The sequence below is a fragment of the Mobula hypostoma genome, chromosome 9, assembly GCF_963921235.1.
Source record: "Mobula hypostoma chromosome 9, sMobHyp1.1, whole genome shotgun sequence".
NCBI lineage: Eukaryota > Metazoa > Chordata > Chondrichthyes > Myliobatiformes > Myliobatidae > Mobula > Mobula hypostoma.
Window position 1 is genome coordinate 45,888,259 of NC_086105.1, and position 20,212 is coordinate 45,908,470.

Here is a 20,212-nt window from a genome sequence, read left to right on the forward strand (position 1 = left end):
TTTGAACGAGAAATATTCTGGGAATGAAAGGGTTAACATTTGAGAAGTGTATAATGGCTCTGGGCCTGTAGTTGGTGGAGTTTAGAAGAATAAGTGGTCATAGAAACATAAAAATCTATAGCACATTACAGGCCCTTCGGCCCACAATGCTGTGCCGACTACATAACGTACTCTAGAAACTGCCTAGAAATTCCCTACCACATAGCCCTCTATTTTTCTATGCTCCATGTATCCAAGAGGCTCTTAAAAGACCCTATTGTATCCACCTCTACCACCTTCACTAGCAGTGCATTCCAGGCACCCACCACTTTCGATGCCCTTGACATCCCCCTAGAATTAATACATCAAGAATGGTTCAGATGTAGGTATGAATCACCTCACTGCTTTTCCAGTTTAAGGGCTGGGTAATGTTTGACCTTGGTGAACCACCATTAATAAAATGAAGGGGGAGAGAGGAATGTGGAGATGAGTGCCAAATGAACAGTTCACTGCCATCTTCTTAGGATTCTTTGTACCCCAAGGAACAGGAGGTCCGACAGCCCTGTATCATCATTTGAGGTAATGAAATTCAAGTACCTGGAAGGCCAAGTGGGAAGCCGAAAGGCAGGTGGCACAAAATTGAAGGTTCATTTGCAAGAGAGTCAGTCAATTTCCCTGGAAAAATGTGATTTTCATATTAAAAGTATGAACTCTTTAAGAACTCTTGCACAATAATAAATATATCATCAAGGTTGAAACCAATGGATGAAACCACCAGTCAAGAGCTACCTCGGTAATAACTCATCCATGTCCAAGTCTCCACTCTTCTTTATAGACTATCCCCTCTTCTGGGACTTTCAAACTGTACTGTTGCTCTTCTTTATTTCCCTCAACTCTTTAAGGACTTACTTTGCTCCAACAAAGTGAAAAAGATACTACTACTCTTTTCCTTCCCTCCTCCATTCCCTGTCATTTTGCATTTATTTCCTCCCTTACCTAAAGTATAAGCAGCTGCATTTGAAAATTCCCTGGCCCACTGTCAATTAGTACTTGCTCCAGCACTTGAACTCAATGCTCCACTCTTTGTCCCATTGTATTAGAAGGATTAGATTTTGGTTCAGAAATAATTTAGAAAAAGGCATTACTTTTCAAATGTTGTGCTGAAATTACCATTTATTCATAATGTGCAACCACAGTACCAACATGAATTATCATTGTGTTTGTATCGTCAAATAATAAGCAATTTGTTAAAGTGCTTCAGTAGTAGGTAAAAGTTGAATAAGAAAGCCTGTGCTCCAGAATCTTTTGGAGGGGAAAAGAAAGCATTCTAGCTGCAAAGAGAGTCAAGCAAGAGGAAGTTTTCTGAAGGATAAGGAGAAATAAGTGATGTATGGAGTGAAAAATTGTGCTTTGCCTAAAAACATTCATTAAAGTAGTATTGCCCAGTTTGAGAGGGGGATAGCTTGATGCCTGGTTTGCCACTGGTCCCTAAGCAGTCACAAGCCCAAAGACATGGTGCGTACTTAAGATCAGACAACTGGCCAGTTCTTGAGTAACACTGCCCCAGTGAGTCAAAAGTTGTCTGCAGATTGTGAGGGAGTATTAAGGTGCTAGTGGTGGGAGGATTTTTGGGTCAAGGTTGGATTGGCGGAGTGAGGAGCATCTTGGGGAGGTGGGTCAGGACAAGACTGCGGTTTGGAACAGAGTGAGCTGGACAGTGAGAAGATTAGCAATGAGTGCCATCATCTGTACATGTTCAATAAAACTCAGCTCGGATAGGTATATCAGACTTGTTATTGAAGTTTAACAATTAAATTAACTTTGATACATCACTCTCTTAAATTTACAGTCAATTCCTGCAATTAAGCTCAATTTTTTTGATCATGTGCATCATTCTCAATATTTACCCTACAGGAAAGATATCCATAAGATTGAAAGAGTACAGAGAAAATTTACAAATATGTTGCCAAGACTTAAGCACCCGAGTTATAGAGAATGGTTGAATAGGTAAGGACTTTATTCTCTAAAGCACAGGAGGTAGACAAGATTATGGATAGAGTAAAACATTCAGGTTTTTTCCACTGAGGTTGAGTGAGATTGAAACTAGAGGTCATAGGTTAAGGGTGAAAGGTGGATTATTTAGGGGAAACATGTTCACTGAGAAGGTGGTGAAAGTGTGGAATGAGCTGCCAATGGAAGTGGTAGATACAAGTTCGGTCACAACATTAAAGAGAAATTTGGATCAGTATATTGATGCAAGAGGGCAATGGTCCAGGTGTGGGTCAAAGGAACTAGGCAAAATAACAGTCTGGCATGGACAGATGGGCCAAAGGACCTCTTTCAGTGCTGTAGAGCTCTACAACTCTGTGATGGATAAATTCGATGATTTTAAGACTGAACTAGAGCTGTCATTTTCAGATAAATATTTCAGACCAGGAATGCAGCAGGTTCATTGCTAATTCCTAATCACAGCTGAAGCCCATAATTTTTCTAAGACATGCTGATCCCCAAGTGTAATATCTCATTGCCTGCACATACCAGAAGACAAACTAATCCAAATGGTTCGCTACTGCAGCTATGATGGCTTATGCTTTGTGGAGTGCAGTGAGCCAGGCTTATCCGCACTTGACCATTCCAACAATATCTATTTGCTGTAGCTTGAGTCTGATTGCCTACTCCAGTTCCTTTAGCAATGTGACAAGATAGAGAGACATGACAGGGAGCAGGGGAACTGAAGGCGTTGGCTTTGTTTGCAGGTGTTTGCCAAGAAGCAGATTTTACTTCATCCAACCATCCACTGCGATTGAGGATGTCTGCTTCCACTTGTCCTATGGCCTTGTGTGATCCATGCAGCCAATGAGGGGAGACAGTAGGTTTGTCAGAAGGTGCTTGATAGGTCTGTCAGCTGGGTATATCAGGAGTTCATTCTTTTTCTTTTAGGAACATACCACGCTCCTGCTGTTCATGTCGAATTCCTGGATGCTAACGAAGCATGGTTCATCTGGAATACTCCTCGGCTTTGATCAGTCACAGTCAGAGATTCGCAGAAATCACTGTGCAGATGTTGTACTTCATTAAGGAGGCGTTGAAAACAGCCTTTACTCCCTCCACTTGGTAATCTTTTGGTCTTCACTGAGGATCGTCACCTCGTTCCGGTGGCGAGGCTTGTGAGTTCCCCAGATCCTGAGAGCAGTTGTCATCTGGTGTTTAGCTCCTGGAAGTGTCAGCCCATGGTGGTAAGATCAAGTAGGACGTTCCAGTCAGAGAAAGGCCTAAACAAGACCTCAACCTCAACAGTGGAGCCGGCAGAAGATGATGACACATCACAACAGTAGTGAAGGTGGAGGAAGGCTGCACCAGTGAGGGGTCTCCAGTTATCTCGTATTCCAGTCCACTGGACCCTGACCCTGATCTGTCAAGGAGCATGTGCTGGCTGCTCGTGTTTCAAACTCCCCACATTAAACAAAGTCATGCATGTGTTGTCCATTAAGGGAATCCACCTTAACATCCTGTGCATGTGGATCCTAGATCAGACTCTACCGCCACCTGAGGACCTACCGATAGGAGAACATCACACTTGATTCAAGTGATTGCACTACTACTACTACAAATCCCTTGGCGTGACACAGCTCAGAACACAGTCTGGTGTTGGGCACACAAACAATACTGCCTGCCCAATACAACTTGGGCCTTAGTGTTGGGAATGCTGGAGTGGGTGAGGTTCACTTTTCATGCCAATGTTTTTGGAGGATTTTGCAGAGCCAGCACAGATAATATCTTTCCTGTGCTTTGAGGTGTTGCTGTAATAAGTGCCATTGAAGGAGTTGACAAATACCATCAGAAAGCAGAGATCGACTTCTGCAGTGGCAGCAAAGTAGACTGAATAACTTCCAATGGAGGACACTGATTCCTTATCTGTGCCAGAAGTAGCACAGAGGTAGGGAAGGATACTGGGCTGGCACTCTGACAATACAGAGACAATGGAGGGACCATAAAGTTTGGTGGAGGAGTTGATGGGTGCCATTTGCTTTAAATCGGAGGTTGTTGGGCATTATGGCTCAAAGGGCCAGAAGGACCCATTCCTTGCTGTATCTCCAAATAAGTACAGTAAATATATGAAGGCTGATGCATTGTCAAATAAATTCTCCATGGTACAGCATATGGATGAGAAACAGAAAGGAGGAAAGGATATCCTTGAGAAACTCCTTAAGTTTCACTAGGCAGACAAAGGCACTGTAAGAGGTAAGAATTGAGAGGTTGGGTTCCATTTGTTGCATAATAGACAATGGAGGTAGATGTTGTGAAATGTGCCAAAGGAAGTGGAGAGGACTTGAGGTGTTATGGTGCTCCACATTCACAGTTGAAAAACATGCCCATTGTGACTGAATTTTAAATTAGAAATTTATTTGCAGTAGTTTTATTTAAATTCCCAGCCAACATCTCTGTATGCTCCTGGAGTTAAGTATTCTTTTCATCAGTATTTATATGTGCAAGGACTTATCAAATTTTCATATCAAAGCATGGAAAGTATTGAATGAGGCCAAAATGCTAATAATATGTTGAGCAAGAAAATATTTTGTGACATGCAGAACGTAGGTAATGGAGTGCACAGTGTTGTGATGCAGTGCATGCTTCTCACTGTGGAAGAGGTTCAGAAATGGGGGAAGAGGGGGAGCGGGAGGGGGAACAAGGGAAGGTGGAGGGGAGGGGGAGAAAGGGGAGGGGGAGGGGGAGGAGGGGAGGGGAGAAAGGAGGGGAGAGGAAGGGAGGAGGAGAAAGAGGGGAGGAAGGGGAGGGGGAGGGAGAGGAATATTTACAGTTGACTACCGTAAACAATTTTCAGGATGCAAGATCTTTTTTTCTCACCAGCAAAGCTATCTTTGAACTGAAGTATACTTATCAGAGAGTGTGGAGATAGGACATGATTAATTGTTCAACCACAAGCCATATCCCTGTAATTGTGCCCAGCTCTCCTTCCCCCTGCGCCACCCATACCCTCAGCAGACAGCCGAGTGATAAAATGCAGGGAATGGGAGAGCATATTTAAACTCCTGGCATGTGTACAGATGGCACAGGGCCAAACGGCTTAGTCAGCAGTTGAACCATTGACTGAGGCTGAAGTGGCTATTCAACAGGGAGGAAGCTGGAGAAAAACAAATCAGATGACACGCTGGGGGTCCTTACAAGAGTGGCGCTGTGCCAGACCACAGGGTTACTGACTCGCCTTACAGGACCACGAATGTGAGGCAATAGGGACATTGGTCTTTGAAGGCTTCTGATCTGTAATGTGCAGTGCGGTTTACTTGTTATTTCAAATGAGTTGGCTGTTATCTTCCCTGTGTAATTTTGGTAGTCTGGACACAGCCTCTACCAAGCAGAAACTGGTAATGTTTGCTGTTCTCTGCGCGCCTCCCGATCTCAAATGTAGAGCATCGTCCTGGAGACTGATGCATAATTTAAGGGTGCTCTATTCCCTGTTAAGCCTTCAGAAGAGCAATCTGAATGGTGCCATTCTCCTATTTCTTCCCTGCAAACCCCTCCTTTTCAGGAATGTACTGAACTCTCCTTCACTGTTTGCTTTTTAATGTTCTTACACAGCCCCTTTCAGACCTCCATTCCGGGATCAACGAACAAAGAAAGTGTTCTAATCTCCACCGTGGTCCTTTAAAGAGGAGAAGACTTCACTTAAGATAAATAAATAACAATACCAAATAAAGCAACTTCAAGAGTCCCAGTTGGAAAGAGCATCATAGCTCTCAGCCCACACAAAAGTTGCTGCAATAAAGATAACAACAACTCCTTTTACCCAACACATGGGAATGATTATCTCCTCTCGAAAACATTCACTTATCTGAAAGGATTTCCTTTTAACTGTGCAAGTGGTGGGAAAAGAGCAAAACTACTGATGTAATGCTTGTCCTACTGAACCCATTGGTTATTTCCTCCCTCCTGAAAGAAAGATGTGGAAGTGCAGGCATCAGAATGAGGATGAGAAGTAACACCGTAGCCAATCTTAAACTGAAGATGCAGAGACTCTTGGATCCATGTATCGTTATGACACAATAATATTCTTGTGTGCTGGTATCTGCTTTCACTCAACCCTAGCCTACTCCGCAATGAACCAATCCTCCTGCTACTAGCAGCAGAAATTCTGAAGATGCTGGAAATCCTGAGCAACACGCATAAAACGTTGGAGGAACTTAGCAGATTAGGCAGTCGACATTTCGGGCCAAGTCCTGATGAAGGGTCTCGGCCCGGAAGATCGACTGCTTATTCCCCTCCATTGATGCTGCCTGACTTGTTAAGCTCCTCCAGTATTCTGTGCCTCCTGCCACAAAGCTCTTTTTCTTTCGGCAGTTACATTGGCACAGTTAGAGAGGTCTGTTGGCTTCACCACAGATAAGTGACATCTTATGCTGCCTCAAGTTACCCTGCAGAGGTCACACTCTCACCCTGAGTCCAAACACTGCTGTTTCAAGCTCAGAGTTGGCAATGAACATGAAGTCCAGCGCTGTGCTGAGCGAACACTGCATCACAGGAGGGCCTGGCATACACTCCATGAAACTTAGACACTCCGACTCCATACCAAAGCTACAGGCACCTGTGCATGAACAGTGGCTGGAGTGTATCTAGACTATGCAAAAAAGTAAACAATCCCATCACTTCCAAGTTCGATTTTCAGGACCAAAATAATCTTTTCTGCAAATCACCATTACAATTCAAAACAATAACTGTACAGCAGAGAGAAAGGCCTTTCACCCCATCTTATCCATGCTAATCTCATTTCCCTGCATTCAGTCTATATTCGTCTTTCCTTTCCTATCCAAGCATGTGTCCAAATGCCTTCTAAACGTATCTGTCTCTACTGCTTCCTTGAGTAGTTTGTTCCACCTCCCTCTGTGTGAAAATCATACCCCTTAGATCTTCTCTAATTCTCTCCACTCACCTCAAACCTGTACCTCTGGTTTAAGATTCCCACACCCTAGGAAAGAAGATTTTACCCAAGTTGTGCTTCTCATAAATTCTCAAAAAATAGTGGATACCATCCAGACCATTATGGGTAAAACCCTCCACATCATTAACACATCAACACAAAGGCAATAACTTCACTCACCCCATCATTTAACTATCGCCACAACATATGGACTCACTTTCAAGGACTCATCATCTCATGTTCTCGATATTCATTTTTGATTTATGTACTTATTTATTATTTCTGTATTTTTTCTTCCTTTTTGTTTTTGAAGATTTTGTTGTCTTTTGCACATTGGTTGGTTGCCTATCGTGTTGGATGTGGTATTTCATTGATCCTATAGTGTTTCTTGTATTTACTATGAATGCCTGCAAGAAAATGTTATATATGGAGACATATATGTACTTTGATAATAAATTTACTTTTGAACTTCTTTTTTGATGTTACCTGTTCATCAAAAGCCATTCCCCCATGCTAGCTAGGGATTGGCTTGTTTAAGGAGCACTGCCACCAGCTGCCTGTGCCAGCTGATGATGTCATGGCACAGGTAAAGTATAAATTTAGCGCGCCAAAAGCACCTGGTCTCTTTTGCTCTCTGGGTCACCGCAGAACAGGCCGCCGATGGTACCATAGAGACAGTGGAAACGTGCTGCCATAAGAAAAGGCTGAGATGCACACTTCAGATAAGTACAAATGTTTGTATTTGTAACAACAACAATTGACACTGCGAGCAGGGTTCGGTGATTGAACAGAAGATTAATACGTGTAAAGGCAAAGATAAGAGAGAGAACCCCTGTGTGAGGGATGCTAAGTCCCAGGGTGCACTGACAACAGCGCAGGATTTTGCAGTCTGGTCAACCTACTGGTGGGCCATGGGATGCCAGTAGACTGGTAAGACAAGCTGGACTCCTGTGGGGTGAAATTAAGTACAGACACTTCATGACTGCACTTAGTGAGTACCAGATCATTTAATTAAAACAGCAGCTCCCCATTAAAGGGAATTATGTGGAGGAGGTCAGTAGTCGTTCTCCAAGGAGGCTATGGGTCAACGGCGGTTGGTGGTGTTCGCTCTTCACGGAATTCTTGTTACCCATTCGTGGACGGACAATGCTACTTTTTGTGCTGACTGATGACACCATGGCGCAGATAGAGTATAAATCTAGTGCACTGAAAGCACCTGGTCTCATTTGCTCTCTGGGTCTCCAAGGACCAGGTCGCAGATGGTGCCATGGCAACAGTGGAAGTGTGCTGCAGTGAGAGGGGGACCAGGTGCACACTGTAGCTTAAGTATTTGTAACAGAGTGCAACTTGAATGGTTTACTGAAAGTTTAGTGTTTGTCTTGTCCTGTAAATAAATACATAACTTACTTACCAGTATTGATGGTCTCCTGTCCCCACTCACCAAACCCGTGAGCCCGATTTCATACAACACTGATCTTTTATCTCAGTGTTACTTTACTGCTCTAACTTCCTATACTCCAATTCCTTAAATATTTAAAAATCTACCAATTCACTTATTTTGTGTATGAGACTTTGCAGTGAATTCCAAAAAATCACTTACAATAAGTAAAACAAAAATTGCAGTCTTGAGCGGCCTTTGTATTATTTTGAGACTATGATGCCCTAGTTCTGGACATCTCACCTTGGGAAACCTCACCTCTTCATCTACTCTCTCAAGACATCCAAATCACCTCTTTTCTTTCTAAGGTCCAGACAGTGCAGGTCAGGTCTGCTTAACTTTGCTGTCTATAACAAACCCGCTATCTCAGGAATCAGTATGGTGAACACTCTCTGCACTCCATCTACCGCACGTACCATAAGCCCAAAAAATTCTGCAGATGCGGGAAGTCCAAAACAGCACACACAAAATGCTGGAGGAACTCCCAGCAGATCAGGCAGCATCCATAGAAATTAACAAATAGTTAATGTTTCAAGCCGAGACCTTTCTTCAGGACTGGAAAGGAAAGGGGAATGACACCAGAATAAAATGGTGGGAGGAGGGGAAGGCGGCTAGCTAGTCGTGATAGGTGAAGCCAGGTGGGTGGGAAAGGTAAAGGGCTGGGGATGAAGGAATCTGCTAGGAGAGGAGAGAGGACCATAGGAGAAAGGGAAGGAGGGACATCAGGGGGAGGTGACAGGCAGATAAAGAAGAGATAAGACAGGCAAATAGAGGAAGTGGGAAGGGGAGGGAAAAAGTATTTTGCTGGAAGGAGAAATTGCTATTCATGCCATCAGGTTGGAGACTTAGTACATCCTTCTAAAGGTAAGGGAACCAGACCAGTATGCAGTGTTCAATGTGCAACCTCAGCAGGGGTCTGTGTAAATGCAATAAGATACTCCCTCTGTACTCAGACCCTCTTGCAGTGAAGACTAATGGACCACTTAACTTCTAAGTTGTTTGCTATTCCTGCACATTAACTTCCTGTGTTAAATTAATGTGTCTGTGTGCTCCCTAAAGGATCACTGTCCTAAGACCAAGCCCACAATGCCCCTATCAGCGAACTAATTCCTTTGGTTACCAGCAGCACTGTAGCCCTCAGTGCAGTTTGTTAAACGGATGAAATAGTTCACTCTTCACTCAGCTGTTGATATGGAGTGGCAGTGAAGAGGCAGCAAAAAACTATTTCATGCCCTTTCTTTCTCCACTGGCAAAGCAATCATATATATGCATGAAGGTAGGTCATATCACTCACTTGCCCCAGAAAAGGCACCCAAAGTTGGCACACTGCTCTAATCATTTTGTCTTGGGGAGGGACAACTAAGTGGATGAAGGGAAAGATTCAAGGAAGTGACATCTCCCATTAACTCTTAGGAGTTTCTGGCCTATGACTGGTTAATGCAGAGAAGAAGCATTTGAGGTGATGTTGAGGACCTGAGTTCATGAGTTAAAAGGACATAGAAGCCCAGGTGTTGTGGAAAGAGAGCACTATCCCATAACCTGCCCACCTGCTAGCCCCACCAAGGGAAGAGTCTGTGGGCTCCACACTGGCCTCATTAGTGTCCCCAGAGACCTGGAATGGAAGCTCTCTTAATCATGAGGGACTCTATAAGGATTCCACAGAAACAGAATGCATGTTAAGTGATTTTCTCAGTTAGTTGCAGCAAACATTGCTGCTTTTCATCATTGAACTGGTAAGCAGATGACACTTCAGTTCAGCACACCAGACTGTAACAGTAGCAGGGCGAAAAAGGATGGGACTCCTTCTGTAATCCACAATCCAGACTGTAGGCAAATCTGTACTCAGGGACCCAGAACACAAATCCATCGTTCTGCTCTTGGGATGAACAGTTAGTGTGAGCTCAATGGTCCTTTATTTCCTGCCTGGGCCTCTGCACAAAAACAGAGCTTGAAGTCTTCACTGAGGAGAGCAACTCACAACTTTAGAGTTAATGCAGGGTGAGCAAAATGTACAGAGGCTAACTACTAATAACTATTAATTCAGTATCCAATTCTTGAACCTCCATACAACTGAATGAAAACATTATCGTAATAACAACAGCAAGAAGATTGAAATGAACTACACCCAAAAATACTGCAGAACATTTTGATCTCCAAGCCATATTATCAACTTTCAGTGAAAATGAAGAGTATAATTTGCCCACTTTCTTGGATATACAGTAAGTATCTTAGAGAAACCCAGTGTGTCTCATATTGAATTTTGCCCACTAATCTAGATGGCACGCTTGACTACATTAAAGCCGATGCACATAGGAGTTGTAAGATTAGCTGCTTCAGTGAAATGGGTTTACTTAATAATTTTATATGTGGATTAGCAGCAATTAATGGTAACTGAAGCAGCAAGTCAGCAGTGTATGACAGAAGGAGTGTTCTGTCATACAGGATACATAGTTTATGTAATGGTGTTTAATATATCAAAGGTCATTGATATTGTCAGTGGCTTTGACAAATATTAGAGAATCGATAGATTACACTGATTTGTTTTCACTCCGTTGCAGTTGACTCATCTGGATTTCAGCAATTGTAAATGCATGCTGTATTACCTCACTAAGGTTGCTTTTGCTTGTAAATACAGGCTATCCCCAGGTAATCAACAGGAGATAGATGTTCATAAGACCGTTTTGCCAATAAATTGGAAAATGATATAACTATACCTCCATTGTATGGTAATGAATGGCATCAAACGCACATAGAACTGATAAGGAAGAACTACTACTAAAAGTGGAGTTGAGAGAAAACTAGTTCTGCCATTCACAGGAACAGATTTTGACTGTACATCAGATGTTTTGAATTTAGCAACTTAAGAGTTCATTTGTAACTGAGGGTGTTCTTAAGTTGGGCGTTCTGAGCCAAGGGATGGTTTCTTAACCCAAATGATGAGTGTTGGCCATCCCTAATTCAAGTCATGGTGAAGGTTGACAAATCTCAGGAGGCCCCTGTAAAATAAACGGTGAAACAACTGGCAGACCGTAGCTGCAGCTTTAGCCATTCACAGAAGAGTGAGAAATGCAACCAGATGCCGCAGAACTGCATTTTGATACAGCATGATTATGTCAGTTGGATGCACTAATGCAATGTTCACAGGGCTGAAGGGATCTTTGACTGTAGCTGGAAATAATTAGTTGGCCTTTGCAGATCTAGAGGAAGTGATATGGAATTAAATTGCAAAATGGCCTCAGAAACAGCTTCCGAAAGTTTCAAACAGCTGTGCAAAAGTAGGTAAGGAAAGCATTTATCAAACAATTATGAATGTGAAATGCACCACACATTTCTGATAAAAGAAAGGAAGTCCTCATCACCCTAAAAACTTTCATGTTTTTTTTCACATTCAAGATGGTGCCAGTGACCAACAGTGACATGTTGCAGACTGCTCACAAAACAGCTAGATATTCTTCTTCTAGATGCATGTCTTCTGAACTGTGATCGATTGCAGTCTATAATTTCCCTTTTAAGGGTGTATTTTTGAACCGATTAAATGATCTGATGTTTTTGCTATCTCCTGGGGGATTCATCCGAGGATGAGAGTGGAGAGGGCAGCTATGGCCAGGGGTGGCTGAATCGACTCCTGATGGCGGCACATGAACCCGTGGTCGGCTCTATTACTTCACACCGATTAAAGGTTGAGAACGGTTAAAATCGTCGAGGATGAGAACAGAAAACGCACAGGTGTTCAGTGCCATCTACCTGCGTCTGACCTTTCTCTCTCTTTTCTTGCTGCTGCCATTGGGTGGGAGGTGCAGGAGTCTTGGCTGTCAGACCGTCAGGTTTGGGAGCAGTGGTTACCCTGCAGCCATTGAGCTCCTGCATGGGTTTCACTCGCCTCAGCGCTCACCAGGCTCCGCAGCTGTGGACTAACTTTTGGAGACTCTGCAGCTCATGCTTCATGGGCTTTTGCTGACTTTTTTCTGTACAATTTGCGCAATTTGATCTGAACCTACTCCACGATCAATCTAACTCTTCCCCCCTACTCAGCCCTTAACCCTCCATTTTATATCCATGTACCGATCTAAGAGACTCTTAAACATCCCAATTATATTAGCCTTACCAACATTCCTGGTAGTGCATTCCAGTCACCCACCTCAAAATCCTACCTCTGACATCTCTTCTAAACTTTCCACCACTCACCTTCAACAGATGTCCTCTGGTACTCGCCATTGCTGCCTTGGGAAAAAGGTGCTGGCTTTTCAATTAACAGCTTCTCCTTGAGGAAAAGCACTTTACAAGGTTTGCTGCTTTCTGACAGTTCCGTGACCTACTGCGCTCACTGGCTTCGCATGTCTTATTCATACTTTGTAAAAAATCACACTGACTGCTGTAATTCAGCTGCTGATTTGCACAAAGAACCATCCTTTTCTTTCTTGGCTCCTGACTCCAGATCCTGCAAGGGTCCTCGTCAATCAGCATAGATACAGGCCCTTCAGCCCGCTGAGTCTGTGCTGAACATTTACACTAATCCTATTTTTCATTCTCCCCACATTCCCATCTACTTACTCTGTTCAGATTCTACTTCTCAGCGAAACACCACAGGCAATTTACAGTGTCTTGGATGTGGGATGAAACAGGAACATCTCGAGGAAAGCCACATAGGCAATGTGCAAACTCCTCTCGCCACAGTTAGGAGTAAACCCAGGTCTGCGAAGCCTTGAGGCCATCAGCTCTACTATCTGTGCCACACTGTCACCCTACAAACAGAATATTTATGATGACATCATGACTTTTGCCAACAATTGTTTACTTCCCATGATGAGCAATTACTGTGAGACTCAGAATAAACACACCATCTACAGTGTAACATTACCAAGTGTTGCTTCTGCAGAGCATGGTCAAAGTTCATAGTAAAAGCTGCTGGGACCAACCAGAAGGCAAGTAGTGAAAGGTTTCCTCAAGAAGGCTTCTGATTTCTGTGGCTGCTTTGCAGTTCTCTTCAGATATAGTTACCTGATATTGATTGTCGTGTGCTCTTTCTTCAGCTCAGAAATATAAAGGGTCAGCCTTTTCACAAGGCTTCCCGGAAGGAATTTGAGGAAGAGGTGCTATGGTGGCAGAGAAGTAGGCGGTTGGCAGATGGTGACGAAGGAAAACCATTGCTAGATGTGCTATCACAGGGTCTCTCAATACACCGAGATATTCCCGACCACCAAAAGGAAAGGCAGGAAGGCAATAACTGGAGAAATAATACTGGTGTTGTTAGAACTGAGAATAAGTGGAACCAGCTCCCCTTCACACTATATGACTTTGGTGTACAACAGCCAACATCCCACTGTGTGGCTCAGACTACTAAAGCAGACTTCACTAATAACACCAAACTGCTGGTGTGATAAGCACCTGTGAGGAGTAAAAGGAATTTAAACTCAAACAACAGGAATTCTGCAGATGCTGGAAATTCAAGCAACACACATCAAAGTTGCTGGTGAACGCAGCAGGCCAAGCAGCATCTGTAGGAAGAGGTGCAGTCGACGTTTCAGGCCGAGACCCTTCATCAGGTAAAAGGAATTGCTGCTTTGGGTTATCAGGATTTCACCTACTGAGTCCTACTAGCAGTTGCTTTCTTTCCCCCCACAGACTCCAGCATCTGCAGGCTCTCATCTCTCTTGCAGTTGCTTCTGCCAGCCAGAACCAAGTTTCACAGGGAAAGCTGCAGCAGTCAGCACTAGGCTGACCGAAAATGACAGGAAAACAGATCTGACTGAAAGACTCACCGTTCCGCAGGCAGCTGGGGAACACGAGAAGTTGGCAATGAGACCATCGCTCCCTTACCTTTTTGCAGACAGACAGTCCCAAAGGTTCTGATTGTGTGGAAGGCAAAAGAGAGAGAGCTTGATGATCAGCAGCTGTGAACGTGAGGATTACTCAGGACATCCAGAGGAGCCATCCAGCAAAATCAACTGGCTTCAATTACTCTCTGCAGAAAGCTGATATAATTCAATTTTCTCCACCTGCAATTGGACCAGAATCTACATGCTTAGCTCTCTCTCTACTGCTCAGGGTTTCTGAACTCAATTATTACAGACCATGCTTTACTCGAGTCCCAAGGTCTTTCCCTCAGAGAGAGGGCAAAACATGGCACTATGTGCCTATTGCTGACCACAGAAAACTAATGCTGCAGTGTTGGATACTCAGCCAGGAGCTGAACATCTTGATCATCACCAGCGAATAGAAAGGAAATCATGAAAACTACAAGCCACTAAACTCCATCAAGTATGCTTGATGTTTCTTTTCCAAATGCAGATTAGTACTAAGGATGACAGCAGCAGGTGTCAGTAGATATTTCATACAGTGTTGTAATTTACAAACTGTAATAGACTGGTGCTCATTCAGGGCCAGAGACCAGATTTTAAATTGAATCTGAATGGGCCAGCTGAAATGAGCTCTACAAAACTATCAGCAGGAAACTGATCTGTTGGGAACTAGTTCACAATAGGCATTCTCACTAGGAATGGGATGGAGTATCATATTCATGTTGGACCAGCACGAGGCATCACTAGTTAACTGCCTAGTGCTAGTCTGGTGCACCGATTTTGATTGGAGATCAGTTCTAAGCCAAAGAGTCTGCAAATGGACAGGCAGACGTTTAAAAAAGTGTTAAATGGAGAATAATGTAGGAAATATGAGGTCATTTGCTTTGGAAGGAGGAACACAAAGGATATTTTTATTCCCAGAAAACACTACCAACTGGTGTGCAGAGATATTTTACAAATCAAAATGCAGGTACAGAAAGAACTTTGGCCTGTAGTGTAAGATTCTTATTTTGATGTATGCAGGATGAGTTGAGACTGTACAATGATTTGGTGAAAGCTCATCTGAAACAGTGTGCTGTTTCGTCTCTGACCCTGAGGAAGGATCTCATGAGTTCCTTTATCAGAAACTTCCTTGTGAGGATGAAATAATGAAGATTTCCCATAGAGCTCAGATCTGGCACTGTGGTTCTGCATGACTGCACCTCTAGAACAAACTTATAGCTTGCTAATCAAGACTGGGCATGAGTTTTACCTAAAAGAAATTAGGAGAGAGGATTCATGTGCCACCTGAAAACAGCAGGAAGTTGAAACAGGTGTGAGCTATACTGTTTTGCAGTCAGGACAATGTTTACTGAGATGAGTATCGATTGCTCTCCAGAGAAAGGCTGAACAATATTGGCCTGCTCACTAGGGTAGGGAAGAATAAGAGGTTCTGGCAATCACTGACTGGGAGAGTACTGACAGATGGCAGAGTTTATAGTGGAACGGTCTCGAGTAAAGGACTGTCCTAGAGGGACAGAGCCATCATGATGCTCAGTCTTCAGAACACTGAACATCATCGCACCGGACAGGCCACTCAGCCCATGACATTGTACAAGTCGTAATGCTAAGGTGAGAAAATCTGCAGATGCTGGAAATCCAAGCAACACACACAAAATGCTGGAGTAACTCAGCAGCAAAGAGTATAGTCGACGTTCCGAGCCAAGACCCTCCATCAGGAATTCTGATGAAGGGTCTCAGCCCAAAACATCAACTGTTTGCTCTTTTCCATAGATGCTGCCTGACCTGCAGCATTTTGTGTGTGTTATCAATTTAATAGTCTTCCTCCTATTAATCATTTATATCCTTCCATTCCTTTCTTATTCATGTGTCTATCTGAAAGCTTCTTAAACTTCACCAACTGTCTGCCTTATTTACTCTTGTAACCCAACCCAGGGGCACCTATCACTCTCTAGGTAAAAAAACCTTGCCCTTCAAATCACCTTTAAAAGTTCCCTCTATAACCTTAAAACCATGTCAGTCATAGAAATAGATTCTTCAGCCAATCTAGTCCATGCCAACTTTTAATCTGCCTTGTTCCATCGACCTGCACCAAGACCAAAGCCCTCCAAACCCCTGTCAATATTCCTATCCAAATTTCTCTTAATTGTCGAAATTGAACCCACATCCTCCACTTCCACTGGTAGCTCATTCCACACTGTCACCTCCCTCTGAGTGAGTGAGGAAGTTACCCCATCATGTTGCCCTTTAACATTTCAACTTTCACCTTATCCCATGACCTCTGGTTCGTCTCATCCGACCTCAGTGTAAAAAGCGTGTCTGTCTTTATCTTGTCTATACCCCTCATAATTTTGTACACCATTGTCAGATCTCCTCTCATTCTCCAACACTATAAGGAATAAAGTCCTAACCTATTCAACCTTGCTCAATAATCCAGGTCCTCAAGACCTGGCAACAAACTTGTAAATTTTCTCTGCACAATTTCAAGTTTATGGATGCCTTAGGTGACCAGAACTGTACAAAATACTCCAAATTAGGTCTCCCCAATGTATTATACATCTTCAACATAACATTCTATCTCTTATACTCAGTATTTTGATTTATGAAAGCCAATATGCCGAAAGCTCTCCTTATGATGCTATCTACCTGTGATGCCACTTTCAAGGAATTCTGGATCTGTATTCCCAGATACCAGTGCTCAACCTCTCAATATTTAAGTCCTACCCTGGTTTCTCCTCCCAACATCTCACACTTGTCTGCATTAAATTTCATCTGCTATTTTTCAGGGCATTTTCCAGCTCGTCCAGATCTCGCTGAAAACTTTGATTGCCTTCCTCACTGTCCACCATGTCCCCAATCTTGGTGTCATCCACAATTTTACCTGTTTATCATATTACTGTATCATCCAGATCGTTGATATAGATGATAAACAATGGACCCAGCACCAATCTCTGCGGTACTCCACTAGTCACAGGCCTCCAGTGAGAGGCAACCATCTACTACCGCTCTCTGGCTTCGTCCACAAAGCCAATTTAAAGATCCAGTTTACTACCCCATCCTGAATTCCAACTGACTGACCTTCTTGACTAATGTCCTATGTGGTACCTAGTCAAAGGCCTTGCTAAAGTCCATGTAGACAACATCCACTGCCTTGGCTTCATCAACATTCCTTGTAACTTTATGTAACTCTATATGACTTCCGGTGTTCAGCATTTTTACCCTTAAGGAAAAAAATTCTGACTGTCTACCCTGTCATTGCTCCTAATAATTTCAAAACTCTATATCAGGTCTCCTCTCAGCCTCTGACGCTCTAAGGAGAAGAACACAAGTTGGCCCAGCCCTTCCTTGTAAGCTTATACTCTCTAATCTAGGCAGTGTCACAGTAAACCACCTCTGCACACACTGCACATACCAAAACTGCACACAATATTTCAAATAGAGTCTCTGACGGAAGTTTTATACGGAACTTTTATACCTGCAGCATGACTTCCTTACTCTTATATTCAACACTCCCACTAATGAAGGTGGGCATGCCATATACCTTCTTTACCATCTTATCCACTTGTGTAGTCACTTTCAGTGAACTATGGACCCAGACTCAAAGATCCCTCATATACGTCAATGCTATTAAGGAATCTGCCATTGGCAGCATACTTTCTTCTTTCATTTGACCTCCCAAAGTGCAACACCTCACATTGGCCTGAATTAAACTCCAATGGCCACTTCTTTATCCATATCTGTAACTGATCTACAGATATCCTGCTGTATTCTTTGATAGTCTTTTACATTTTCCACAACTCCACCAGTATTAGTGTTATCTGCAAACTTGCTAATCCACTCAACAGAATTTTCATATACATTTTAGATACACACTCACAACAGAGTTTCACACAGACCAGTCTCTAAAGTTTACAAAGAATGGGCTAGGAAAACCCAGAGAGCAGCAGTTCGGTGGATGGAAATGCCTTGTTAGTGAGAGAGATCAGTGGAGAATAACTAGATTGGTTCAAGCTGAGAAGAAGGTGACAGTAACTCAGATAACCATGCATTACAACAGTGGTGTGCAGAAGAGTATCTCTGAACACACAACATAATAAAACTTGAAGTGGACGGGTAGAAGACCACAAGCATACACTCCGTGACCACTTTATTAGGCGCAGAAGATACCTAGTAAAGTGGCCACTAGGTGTATATCACAAACAGAGGTCCAGCAGCAATTTTTGTTGGCCTCATGGACCTCCAGTCTTTCACCACTGCTCTCTGCCTTCAATGGGAAAGCTTTGAATCCAAACTTGCAAATTACCCTGGATCCCATGCATCTTTATCTTCTGAATCAACCTACTATGAGTAGATACAGACACAAAGTACTCATTGAATACCTCAACCATTTGCTCTGACACGATGCATAAATTCCTTCTTTTATCCTTGATTGGATCAACCTTCTCTTTAGTTTTCTTCTTTTCCTTACTATAAATATAAAATGACTTGGGAGTCTCCCTCTCATGGCTCATTTTGGCCATCCTTATCAACTGCTTCAACATTTTCCTATCATTTTAATATTCTATAAGGGTCCAATCTAACTTTATGTTCTTAAACCTTATGTCTGCTCCCTTTTTCTACTTAACTCAGTTTAGGACTTCTCAGGTCATCCAACATCCTCTTACCTTACCCTCCTTGAGGTTAGAGGAGTGTGTATGTGTGTGGGTGGGTGAGAGGAATGGGGCTTGCTTTGCTTTGTTGTTTTGTTGCTTGTTGTGTTCTGTTGTGTCCTATGGTGTTCTGCCAAGCATTGTGGGCACACTATAATGGCGCTGTAATGTGTGGTGACATTTGCGGGCTGTCTCCTGCACACCCTCAGATGTGTTGATTATTAATGAAAACAGCACGTTTCTTGTATGCTTTGACATACATGCAATAAATAAACTTGATTCTTGACCTTGAATGCATTGAACTGCTCTATGTATCTATTTCTCACTTTACCAGCACATGGCATGGGTAGCAATCCTGAGACTGCAACCGTGGAAGTCCTGCTTTTTAACTCCCTTTGCAGTACCTCAAGCCCGCTCCCATCTATGCCACTGACATGTATATGGACCACGACCCCTGGCTGCTCATCCTCCCCTCTCAGAATACAATATACCTGTTGCAAGACATCCTTCATCTTGATACCTTTGAGAGCATTCAAGGAAGATTGATGGATGTTTGGATGCTAAAGGACTCAGAGGATGTGTCGATCAGGCGGGGAAGTAGATGAGTCATCACCTTATTAAGTGGCAGAGCAGAACTGAAAGGTATATGGATCAATACCTGATTTAATTCCTTACGGTTTTAAATGCCAAAACAATCCTCCTGACCAATGCCTTTGAGGCAAAACACTAGGTCAGCCTTGACTACCAAAGCTGTAACAGGAGATCACACTTCTAAGAGCCATGTTTGTCCACCCGTCAGAAATATGAGCATGATCTGGAGATACCACTGCTCTTTTCCTTATTACGGTGGTGACTGCCTAGGAATTATTGAGGTCCTTAACAACAGAGAAGTAAATACAGGCTAATGTCAGTAGAATGAGGCAAAACTAAACCAATTAAGCAGCCACGTTAGTCAGAGATCTGTTAGAAATTCTTTCTGTAATAAACTCTTCCAGTTAATATCCAGGAATACGAAGAAATGTGAAAAAAACAAAGCTATTTTTATTTAAGATTTCCTTTTCCTTCTTGCACTACCACACCCTCAACTAACAGCAAATTACTGCCTTTCTGGTACTGGGAAACTGGGGAAAGGAAGATCATATCCCTGCTCCTGCACTCTCAGAGCTCTCTACAACTGGATCAGATAGCCATACACTCAACGTCTTGAGAAAGGATGACGCATCAACTCACTTTTGGTAATCTTGACCGAATTCACTGCACCATCTCCTCCTTCTCCGTAGGCTCTTACTTCTACAATGTAATCGCCCTCTTCTTGAATGGGTATGTTTATGTTGTGTCCATCTGTGCGCAAGAGTGTGCTGTTCACTGTGCCATCTCTTCTGTACAGCACCTAAAAAGGAGAGGAAACCTTCGT

General features: G+C 43.1%; 1 protein-coding gene across 8 annotated transcripts in view; it reads right to left on the reverse strand.

Annotated features, from left to right (window-relative positions):
* Positions 1-20,212, reverse strand: part of LOC134351697 (contactin-1-like) — a 752,292-nt gene that overhangs the window by 27,819 nt on the left and 704,261 nt on the right. For all 8 annotated transcript variants that reach the window (XM_063058216.1, XM_063058217.1, XM_063058215.1 and 5 more), the window contains one exon: positions 20,029-20,188. In XM_063058216.1, coding sequence (XP_062914286.1) covers positions 20,029-20,188 — 160 coding nt within the window. The remainder of the gene's footprint in view (positions 1-20,028; positions 20,189-20,212) is intronic.